Source organism: Triticum dicoccoides, chromosome 1B, assembly GCF_002162155.2.
Source record: "Triticum dicoccoides isolate Atlit2015 ecotype Zavitan chromosome 1B, WEW_v2.0, whole genome shotgun sequence".
NCBI classification, from domain to species: domain Eukaryota; kingdom Viridiplantae; phylum Streptophyta; class Magnoliopsida; order Poales; family Poaceae; genus Triticum; species Triticum dicoccoides.
Window position 1 is genome coordinate 6,572,175 of NC_041381.1, and position 12,260 is coordinate 6,584,434.

The 12,260-nt window shown below is 44.5% G+C and overlaps 1 protein-coding gene across 1 annotated transcript; it reads right to left on the reverse strand.

Annotated features, from left to right (window-relative positions):
• Window positions 1-8,981: 8,981 nt before the first annotated feature.
• On the reverse strand, window positions 8,982-12,036 carry LOC119298881. The gene is made up of 6 exons (XM_037576188.1): window positions 11,923-12,036; window positions 11,575-11,658; window positions 10,550-10,711; window positions 10,417-10,470; window positions 10,118-10,264; window positions 8,982-9,362 (listed from the first exon to the last, which is right to left on the reverse strand). Exons 1-6 carry the CDS (start codon window positions 12,034-12,036, stop codon window positions 8,982-8,984), a joined length of 942 nt encoding a protein of 313 aa, XP_037432085.1.
• Between the last annotated feature and the right edge of the window lie 224 nt (window positions 12,037-12,260).

Below are 12,260 nucleotides of genomic sequence, written 5' to 3' on the forward strand. Positions count from 1 at the left end.
CCGGTGACCCAGAACACGTTCATAGCCGTGAGCCATAAAGTGGTCTTTGTCTGCCAACGCTTAAAATACGTATCGGTAAACTTATCCGGTTTCAGTGTAGCGGCAAAGCCACTTGCCGAAAAATTCCTACACATAATAGGTTTTTGGATTGTTGAGTAAATAGGAAATTTCTCGATTAAATTAATCCTCGAGTAAATCACTAGCATGGCATTGACTAAGTTGATGACGTACTGAATTTGATCTAAACATGCACGTACTAAGCAAACAGTAGGCAAATCTACACATACTGCTAGTACTGCTAATATGAAATTAATCAGGAGCGGGATAAACGAGTTATACCCTCCAGTAGGCCATGCAGAGGCCGCGGCTTTGGTGGCAGCAGCGGCGTCCTCGGCGGCCTTCTTGTCGGCTTCAGCTTTCTCGGCGGCGGCACGGTCGGGGTCGGTGGACATGGTGATGATGAAGGCGACGCGGACGTAGAGGAAGTAGACGATCGGAAGCGAGCAGTCGCGTAATCGCTGCCCAAAAACCTATTCGCCCCTCACCCCGTACAGGAACCAGAAGGGCGTGGTTTCGGAGACCTGCTCTCCCGTTGACCGTGTACGCGGCGGACGGGATGGAGTCACCGGCGGCAGCAGTAGCAAAGGAACGACGATGGGCGTGCGCGTGAGCAGATGTGATCTATTCGTGGCGGCTAGGGTTAGGAGACACCGCACACTTATATAGGCGCAGCCGCGTGGAGAGATGTGGGCTTGACCCACGTCCGAGTCCGTGATACCCCACGATCCGACGTCTCAGATCGTGGCCCTGCTGTCAGAACCTCTCCGTTAGTGACTGGCAAAAATAAGCGCATAGGTGTGAGCTCGGCTCGGCTCATTCCCGCAACCCGCGGCGCGTCGTGACAAGGCGAGGCGAGGCGAGGCGAGGCGAGGCGAGGCGAGGCGGGCGGCGGAGGAGGAGCGCGCGAGGGCCTCTTCTCTTCTCAAGCTCCAATAGCATGTAGAAGAGAAACCCTTATAAACCACTCCAACTCTCCTTCCACTTCCGGGGTGGGACTAAACTACCCACCACACCTAGTGCCATATAACCCACATGGGCCCTTAGAGATTTTTCAAAAATTGCAATATGGGCCTAGAGCCCATCTCAGATTTCAGCAATCCCCCACCAGATCTCAAGGGCCCATTGTGTCCTTTGTTCCAAATGTTGTTTCGATATACTAGTGTTTCAGTGAAGACCTGTTAAGGTTGAGCTTCACCTAGAGCAAGTAGCTACACTCCTTCACAACTGAACAATGGACTATGCCTTGAATTGTCAGTTTGGCGTAAAGAAGTTTCACCACATGTCTTACTAGTACTGGGCTGCCGAAGGCTGACCCCTCGGGTGGAGCATATAAGTCACACTCCTGGCCTATTCATGAGCTTACTAGAGATCACCCCAATCTCATAGACTGTGACTAGCAGTCGGGCTCACATAGGTATGTTCCTCCAAAGATCGCTCTGTAGGATAGCATCTTGCTTATACATATAAGCCTTGGAACACATTAAGACAGTAGTCATCCTTCCATACAGTTTCCGAGAGTATTGCATCTCCAACGGAGTGGGTTAGTAAAGTTACTCTCCTCAGTTCGCCGCTGGCTTGTTTTCTCAGGTCCTACTTCACGGGATCTCCGATCACATAGGTTGGGTTACCACCATGGCAACTCATGTGGGTCTCATACCCATCTCCCTCGATGCACTATCTATCACTACACGTGACAGCCCTTTCGTAAAGGGATCTGCCAGATTCTTAGCCGTATGGAGATAGTCCAACGCTATCACTCCGGAGATTCTTAATTTTCTGACAGCTTTTAATCTCATTCTTATCTGTTTGTTGGACTTCATGTTTTCCTTTGAACTCTTCACCTTGGTGATGACAGTCTGATTATCACAGTTCATAAGGATAGCTAGAACTGGTTTATCAACCAGTGGCAAGTCCATCAAAAGATCTCGAAGCCATCCTGCTTCAACACCAGAAGTGTCTAATGCTGTTAATTCTGCTTCCATTGTCGATCTCGTTAAGATCGTTTGCTTGCAAGACTTCCAGGAAACAGCGCCACCTCCAAGAGTAAACAAATACCCAGTTGTGGCCTTCATCTCATCAGCATCAGAGATCCAATTCGCATCACTATACCCTTCAAGTACCGACGGGTCTCCGGTATAGTGAAGTCCATAGTTCATAGTACCTTTCAGATAGCGCATAACTCTTTCAACAGCATGCCAATGTACATCACCCGGTTTAGAAACAAACCGGCTTAGTTTGCTCATAGCAAACGCGATGTCAGGCCTCGTTGCGCTCGCTAGGTACATCAGTGAACCAATGATTTGAGAGTATCTCAATTGATCTTTAGCTATGCCTTTGGACTTTCGAATCAACACGCTAGGATCATATGGTGTTTGAGATGGTGTGCAGTCCGAATATCCAAAACGACTCAACACCTTCTCAACATAATGGGATTGCAGAAGTGTGATCCCACCCTCATTACCTCTCAGTAGCTTGATGTTCAAGATAACATCAGCCACACCAAGGTCCTTCATCTCAAAGTTCTGAGACAGAAACGATTTGACCTCCTCAATGACTTTGAGGTTTGTTCCGAATATCAGTATGTCATCAACATACAAGCATAGTATAACTCCTTCGCCCCCACCATGGCGATAGTATACACATTTGTCAGCTTCATTAACAACGAAGCCAACAGATGTCAGAGTTGTATTAAACTTATCATGCCATTGCTTAGGCGCTTGCTTCAGGCCATATAAATATTTAAGCAACCTACAAACCTTTCTTTCCTGACCATCTATTACAAAGCCATCTGGCTGTTGCATGTAGATTTCCTCATTTAGCTCTCCATTCAGAAAAGCCGTCTTAACATCCATTTGATGGACAAGAAGACCATGTGAGGCCGCCAACGAGAGTAATACTTGAATGGTGGTCAGTCTAGCCATAGGTGAATAAGTATCCAAGAAATCTTCCTCTTCTTTCTGGTCATAGCCCTTGGCCACAAGCCTAGCCTTGTACTTTTCAATCGTACCATCGGGCCTAAGCTTTTTCTTGAACACCCACTTACATCCCAATGGTTTGCAACCATAGGGACACTCAGTGATCTCCCATGCCCCGTTAGCCATGATGGAATCCATCTCGCTACGGACTGCATCCTTCCAGTAGTCAGCTTCTGGAGAGGCATACGCTTCTGAAATAGAAGTGGGAGTATCATCCACGAGGTACACAAAGAAATCATCACCAAAGGTCTTTGCAGTCGTTTGTCTCTTGCCCCTACCAAGGGTTTCCTCGTCATCCTCCTCAGGATTTTCATCATGTGTTTGTTCATAATATTCCATAGGGATGGCAGGTTCAGGAGTCTCCTCAGATTCCTGTCTAGAAGTGCTTTGCATATCTCTCATAGGAAAAATATCCTCGAAGAATGTAGCATCCTTAGACTCTATGATTGTACCGACCTTCTGGTCAGGTAACTCAGATTTCACTACTAGAAATCTATAGCCAACACTGTTCTTAGCGTAGCCCAAATTAACGCAGTCCACAGTCTTGGGTCCAAGCTTACGCTTTTTGGGGATCGGCACGTTGACTTTCGCCAAACAGCCCCAAGTACGCAAGTACGAGAGTGTTGTCCTTCTCTTTGCCCATCTCTCATATGGAGTGATCTCATTATCCTTTATCGAAACTTTATTCAGGACATGACATGCCGTCAATATAGCCTCCCCCCACCATGCCTTGGATAAACCCGACGTATCTAACATGGCGTTAACCAGATCAGTTAGAGTATGGTTTTTCCGCTCGGCAACCCCGTTTGACTGGGGTGAATAGTGAGGCGTCCTCTCATGAATAATGCCATATTCCGCACAGAAAGAATCAAACTCACTCGAGAAGTACTCTCCACCACGATCTGAACGGAATCGTTTAATTTTCTTTTCAAGTTGATTCTCAACTTCTGCCTTATAGATTTTAAAGTAGTGTAGAGCCTCATCTTTAGTATTTAACAGATACACATAGCAATATCTAGTGGAGTCATCTATCAATGTCATGAAGTATTTCTTTCCACCTTTAGTCAATACACCGCTCATCTCACAAAGATCAGAATGTATGAGTTCTAATTGTGCCAAGTGTCTCTCCTCCGCAGCCTTGTGAGGCTGGCGAGGTTGCTTAGCTTGCACACATGACAGGCACTTAGAACCTTTGGCTAAAGTGAAACTCGGGATTAAATCCAACTTAGCTAGCCGCGTCACAACACCGAAACTTATGTGACAAAGACGTGAATGCCAAACCTCAGATTCATTAATACTTGAATGAATATGGTTCACGACTTTATTACAGAAATCTGCGAGGGAAAGGCGGAACATCCCTCCGCTCTCATAACCTTTTCCAACAAATAGTCCATACTTAGTAACAACTAATTTATGACTCGAATACCAACTTAAACCCTTCTCTACATAGAAGGGAGCCACTAACGAGGTTCTTCTTGATGGCGGGGACATGCTGCACGTTCTTCAGCTGCATGATCCTTCCCGAAGTAAACTTCAGATCGACCGTGCCAACACCATGAACAGAAGCACTCGCGCCATTCCCCATCAATACGGACCCGTGGCCTGTGACCTGGTAAGAAGAGAACAATGAAATGTCAGCACACACATGAACACCTGCACCTGTATCCACCCACCAATTGGTAGGCTGAAACACTGAAAAAACAGTAAATAATCTACCGTACCTAGATGCACCATTCTCATTGTTGCCCACAATCATGTTGACAGACTTGGAGTCCTGTCCTGACTTCTTAAACTTGTTTGGGCACTTGTTGGCCCAATGTTCAGCCGAACCACAAGTAAAGCAGCCCTCATCCTTCTTGTTCTTCTTGAAGGTCTTCTTACCCTTCTTCTTAAAGTCGGTATTCTGTTGGACACCGTTCTTTCCCTTGAACTTGTGGGAGTTGAAGTTCCTCTGGTTCACCATGTTGGCAACAGAAGTCCCTTCGGCCCCTTTTCCGTGCGAGTCCTTTGCCCTCGAATTCTGCTCAACACTCAGATGGCCAATGACATCCTCCACAGAGAATTCACGCCTATGATGTTTCAGTGTGATGGCAAAGTTCCTCCAGGAATTGGGGAGCTTAGCGATTATGCAGCCCGCGACAAACTTGCCCGGTAACTCGCACTTCAGAAGCTCAAGCTCCTTAACAATGCATATTATCTCATGAGCCTGCTCCAGTACAGGACGGTTCTCAACCATCTTGTAATCGTGGAACTGCTCTATAATATACATCTCGCTTCCTGCAACGGCAGCCCCAAATTTAGATTCGAGCGCCTCCCACAAGTCCTTGGCGATATGCACATGTAAATATGCGTCGACCAGTTTATCTCCGATCACGCTAAGAACTGCTCCGAGAAACACAGTGGTTGCCTCCCTGAACGCCTTCTCCTGTTCAGGAGCAATCGTTCCCGTGGACACACCGGGGACCCAGAACACGTTCATAGTCATGAGCCATAAAGTGGTCTTTGTCTGCCAACGCTTAAAATACGTACCGGTAAACTTATCCAGTTTCAGTGCAGCGGCAAAGCCACTTGCCGAAAAATTCCTACACATAATAGGTTTTTGGATTTTTGAGTAAATAGGCAATTTCTCGATTAAATTAATCCACGAGTAAATCACTAGCATGGCATTGACTAAGTTGATGACGTACTGACTAGCATGGCATTGACTAAGTTGATGACGTACTGACTTTGATCTAAACATGCACGTACTAAGCAAACAGTAGGCAAATCTACACATACTGCTAGTACTGCTAATATGAAATTAATCAGGAGCGGGATAAATGAGTTATTCCCTCCAGTAGGCCATGCAGAGGCCGCGGCTTTGGTGGCAGCAGCGGCGTCCTCGGCGGCCTTCTTGTCGGCTTCAGCTTTCTCGGCGGCGGCACGGTCGGGGTCGGTGGACATGGTGATGATGAAGGCGACGCGGACGTAGAGGAAGTAGACGATCGGAAGCGAGCAGTCGCGTAATCGCGCATAGGTGTGAGCTCGGCTCGGCTCATTCCCGCAACCCGCGGCGCGGCGGGCGGCGGAGGAGGAGCGCGCGAGGGCCTCTTCTCTTCTCAAGCTCCAATAGCATGTAGAAGAGAAACCCTTATAAACCACTCCAACTCTCCTTCCACTTCCGGGGTGGGACTAAACTTCCCACCACACATAGTGCCATATAACCCACATGGACCCTTAGAGATTTTTCAAAAATTGCAATATGGGCCTAGAGCCCATCTCAGATTTCAGCAATGGGTTGATTGGCCCGTCTTTTCCAGAAACATAAGATGGTAGAAACATGTATCACGACCAGATCTGGACACCAACAAACAAGATATACTAACTGGTAAAAACATGCATCACAGAGAGATAAGTAATTCAGTTAATCGATAATAATAAATATTATAATTAAAACTGCCCCGATATATAAACATTGCGGTAAGTCAAACAACGAAAACTGCAAATAATTAAGGTGAGTGATAGGCGCCGGTCGGCCGACCGCCGAGTGTATGTCCGATACAACCTTTTGTAACCGTACGGTAAAGAATTGGCTTCGTCCCAAAAATTCAAACACAGGATAGAAACACGTGGAAAAGGTAGTTGCGCACATGCCGGGCTGTGTTAGGGATACACATAATAGATATGCCCACGAAGGGTCAAAATATCGTAGAGCATAGGTCGACACAACAAGTGTATCCAGATAAATTTCATTCAGACATACTATCCACTCGGACGCATCGACGTACCATCCACTCGGACGACAGGCAACCACCCAGCTGTATGACTCACTCGTGCGTGCGAAGACCAACAGTCGAAAGGAAGTTGAAACGTCATCTTCATAGTGGGGGTTTCATAGTGGGCTGATATTATGGCATTGATACTCTAATTTGTAACATAACAGGTGAGGAGGTGGCGCACTCTATATAAGTCACCCCCACCGCATAGCTCGACAGGCCCCCTCATTTCTTTCCCTCGCTCTCATCTCTCTCGCCATTAGTCCAAGGACTTAGCTCTGGCATGGGGATTCGTTCTCCTCTCTCTCTCTCTCTCTCATTGTAATATCCAGATACATACTCAGATAAAACAAAGCCTCTCCGGAGCACGAGACATAGGGCTGATATCTCCACCACGAGAGGCCCAAACTCGTTAAAACCACCTTGTCAACCATATGCATCTCGATAGATCATGCTCCTTTACCCTATCTCTAATTATTGTCAGAATCGTTCCCATGACAGACTGCACGTGCGCTCACCGGCCTCCCGCACTCGTCCTCGACTTTCCATGCTTGCCGGTCACATTTGCCACCGCGCCTGCCACCTGTGCTCGCCGGCCGCTCGCGCCACTATGCTCGCCTCGGCTGCCTCCGACTCGCCATGGCTGCAGCTCCAATAGTCAGGTTCGAACATCTAGTCACCATGGTTGAAACTTCCCTTGCTTCCCTGTCTCCGGCTCGCCTCCATCGACTTGGACCAGCATGTCCAGCAAAAAAAAAACAAATCTAAAGTAACAAAACCGCCGGTACTTGGTTTAAGCAAAAGGATTTGCTGGTTCCAGCAAAAATCTAAAGCAAGAAAACCTCCGCTACTTGGTTGAAGCAAAATGATTTGGCGGTCCAGCAAAAATGGCCAGCGTCCGGTGCATGTGTGGCGCGGCCGGCCTTTGGTGGAACCACGACACAGACGGCTGCTACCCACTCCTGGCGAGGAACCGGATTACTGACTGGTCATGGACCAAGCTGCAATGTCCTGTCGACTGGGACAGCAGGTGCGCCGCGCCTCTCGCTCTGCAACGCTCCATCGGTCTTGCTGTGTGGCGCGCCGTAGCCTCTCGGCGAGGACGCGCCTATCTTGATCCGCGACGCTGCCGTGCCGTGCACCGAGGGTCCTCTCAACCCTGGCAATAACGCACAACACGGCGTTGTCCGGTGCGTTGCTGGGGACGCCCGAGGCCTTGACAAACCTTGGCGCCTGCCCCGGCTCGTTTCCTCATCGAGGATGTTGATGGCAGAAGTGTCACTTCGGCGGGTTGGCATGCTTGAAAATGGTAGAGGGGCTATACGTTGCGCTTGTCATGCCGCCGTGTGTCGGTCCGCGCCTAGGCTTATTATGCCCAAACACTGGTGGTGGAAAACTGATGGGGAAGTGGCGGGAAAGGATGGCGTATTCGGATAACTCCCATCAATGAAAAACTTAGGAAAGAAGGAAGCGCGAGCGGATGTGTTCGATATACTCGTCTGCCCAATAGAGCACACAGTTCATACCAAAGAATCGTGTGTACTGTGACACGTTGGCACACACAAGTTGACTGTACGAAGCGTGTGTATAATTTTCAAATCATCACACACGAGTATTCATGTCACACATCGTGTGCGAATCTCCAAGCCATCGCAGACATTTTGTGCTTGTAAATTGTGTAGGGTGACGCACAGACCGTATGCGTTGTGAACATGTTCGCATACGCAGAATTATAGGTAGCACTGTGCCAACTATTATACACGGTCTTCATCACCTAATCGTGCCCAATGTATGGGCCAATGTACACATTTCATTTTCTGGCACACAAGTATATTTTGTTACCGCTTGCGGTTTTTCTATTGTACACAATTTGGTCGATTGGTGTGCGATATATCTGTCGCCTTAGACCTTCCTGCAGAAGTGAGGAGCCCAATCATATGGTCTCTGCTGCTGTGAGCCTTCATTAATTTGACTTACTATCATCACCTAGCTCGTGTCACAAGTACACGTGTTGGGAATGGCTGTGCATGGTGAAAACCAATAGTTTGATAAACTAGGGACCATGGTGATAATCCGCATCAAAACCAATTTGGAGTTTGACAAAATAAAGGAAATAAGGGACAGCTGTTGACCATTAAGTAACATACTATGTTTTATTTATTGAATCCAAATGGGAATACAATTCTTTTTGTCAACCAACACAACCACTTGGTCCACCGTAGTTGAACATATAGCCCCTCTTATAATCAAGAACTAAATCATTTGCTCTATAGCAATCTAGCCTATCAACTAACTTGACCATTGGAACGCCAAACGGGCTATAAGAATGACCATTTGGATTGTAATACCGAATGTGCTTGAAGTACGCAGATTTCTTACTGTCATGATCGTAATGATCGGGGAAGTGGCCACTACCCATTGGAGGACCATGTGCATTCTTCAAGTAATTCACGAATCCAGTCAAGGCTTGTATACGTGGGGTTCCAGGGCAAAGCTCCTTTGGAAAATGTCCCAATAATGATGGTTTGTCTAAATCATGACGGTACACCACCCAATCTTCGGAATTTGGATCCTGTAGTCAACGAAAGATTGATGACATCCATGAACAATAAATTTCATACAAACAAGAGTAGAGAACAAGTTGTTATTAGCAAGAATCTTGGGTGACGTACAATTTCCCAGATCCTAATTAATGTTCCATATTTTCATAATAAAATAACAATGGATATTACTTACTAACCATATGAATTTATGCCTAACTAATTTTCATTCTCATAAAATCTATCTTTGTTAGTTTTAATCCTCTATTCTTAAATACTTGCAATCCACTACCTATTTTTTTCTATTCAAGCAGCCATGCTACATCAACAAGTCACAAAAGTTAGTTATAAGTTAACTTTTCTTTCTCTACTTCCAGCAATGCCACATCAACAAGTGTCATGCATGTTCGTCTTAAGTTGTACTTTTTTATATGTGCTTTCTTTTGTCTATCCATGCAGTCCTACCACACCATCAAGTCATGCATGCTCCTCATAAATTTTTGTTTGTATTAATTGTTTTGTTGTCATGAATGGATTATGTGTTGGACACTATGAGTATACCTAGGTAGTTCATGTTTCACATTTGTTTTATAGAAAAATGGCATTGTTTTAGTTGCAATCCAACTCTTTTCTATTTTCTAGTTGCTCTTATAGCATGCATGTACATGTTTAATATGATGAGGTTCCTGCAACAATGTGCGGGTACCATCTAGTTATAGTAGAAATAGTGGCACAGTTGGGATAATATATAGCTTTAGTAATCTCCAAAATGGGACAAATGGTGCACCTGGTTGAGGCTAAGCCTGACATAGTAGTCTTGTTTTCCATAATTTGATGGAGGAACAATGGCTTGTCCAGGTACCAGATTAGCTCCACTTGCAGACACAAATCCTGGGCACTGCAAGTTGTAGCACCCCCTTGATTTCAAGTCCTTCTGACGAATAAAAAAGGGATACATGTATTATTGTGGATGTAAAGAGACTTGCAGTTAGTCCAATAAGGCCTCTAACTCCTACAAAATACCCCAAAAATATATGTGCACCACAATAATATAGAACTTGATAAAATGGCATTGATTATACTTACAGTCCAATATGTAAAGAAGTGAATATCTTTATTATGGTATAAAGAGGGGGAAATCTGCAAGAAAAACTTGATTATGAAATAGTAGTTTATTCAAAAGCATTTGACTTTACCAGAATGGGTGATATGTTTGTACGTGAAATCCAGCTTGAATTAAGTTGTAGTTTCCTCCATCTTGACAATAGATCTGTAAGGATGCTCCAGATTCTTGAGAGTTTTCTTGATTTGGTGAATCCCATATACTCATCTCAGCTCGAAGGCCATAGAATTTTCCTGGCTTTGTGTGCCACATTGCATACTAGTGACAGAAAATTATAGCTCAAATTAGTAAATAACTAGAAAAATGTATAGATAACGACATAATAAATAAGTGAGGCTATGTGTTCTTGGCCTTGGTATGAAGTCCACCTACCATACATTTATAGTGGGGAATTTTTCATGCTCCTTTGTATTTAGTCTATATTTTTTTCGCACGCGTTCTTTTGAGTATATCATACTCAATTTAGCTTACTCCGCGGGATGTGGTGTCATTCCAACGAATTATACCATTTTGGTGATGCATCCAATTCTCTAGTTCATGTGCATTGTCGATGGTGTTACTCAGGTGCTTAGGCTCAGAACATCTTCTCTCATCCTTGTGGCAAGCGCAATACAAGATTTGATTCTCTCTTTGATAGGTGTGAAGCGTATTTCCAGTAGATTGTTGGTATGTCAGGATAAGTCTCCAATAGAGGGTGTCTTAAATGCCTTTCTAAATCTATTATTCTCGGTATTTTGGTAGCATGTTTTGTATGTAATCATCATTGCTTTCATGGTATATAGGGCATCAACCTTAGTTCATTTAGGTCTACGTTTTTTATCTAGTCTTTATGTACCACGTTGTCTCTGACCATTGACCATAATCTATCTTGTCGAACTATGAGTTAAGTGCATCACTAATGAATGTGGATTTCTATCGTTTTCTCTTTGTGATTTAAATATATGATGCTTATATTAAAAAATACCTTGAACTTTCCTTTATATTTATCACATGTCACTGTGACAGAAATTGTGATGTTTTTTGTGGTCAATACTCACCAAAAGATCAACAAAACATCCCAAATCTAACACATGAAAAAGTAAAGAGATATATAGAGAGACAGTGGGAGCGAGTGTATGTACATGAGAAATAATGCCGCTTCCTTCATTCTTGATATTAGCTCTCCACGGAAAATCAAAAGATTTAGGTCTTAAAAGAGTGGTGTTCTGTAGAGGGAAATGTTAGTTCGTGACAGGTTAGCAGGTATAATTGATGTACAAAGTCCTTGAAAGATACAAGTATTTGTTTCCAGTTCCACATATGTATCCTACCTTTTAATTGAGCTTATAAGTAACATAGTAGTTACGAATGATTACAACCAATGGTAATTATCAAGATTAAGTGGTCAAGTATATAGAAGAATGGGATGAATACATAAACCAATTGATAAGAGTTGTATATGTCAAAGCTAAAATGAAAATATTGGTTACCTTCTCATCCATCACGAGATTGCCATCTACGTCTATCGAATCAACCAAGGTGAGTTGGCAAGTTATACACAAAAAGCACATTACGACTGGTATCACAACATAGTCACCTCCCATTTTGTATGGATAATTGTGTTCCTATGAACGAAATAGTAATTGTGTGATTCCTTAGATACATGTATCTTCTTTAGAGAACACAACTTATATAGAATCGAGCCACATTATTTTTTTTGGAAAGCTTTAGATGGCATCATATTGCTGCTGCACTCAACAAGTAACGAGTGCCGATCTGGCGCACAAATATTTCTAGAGTTGGGTATAAATTAATTATTCAATCAATG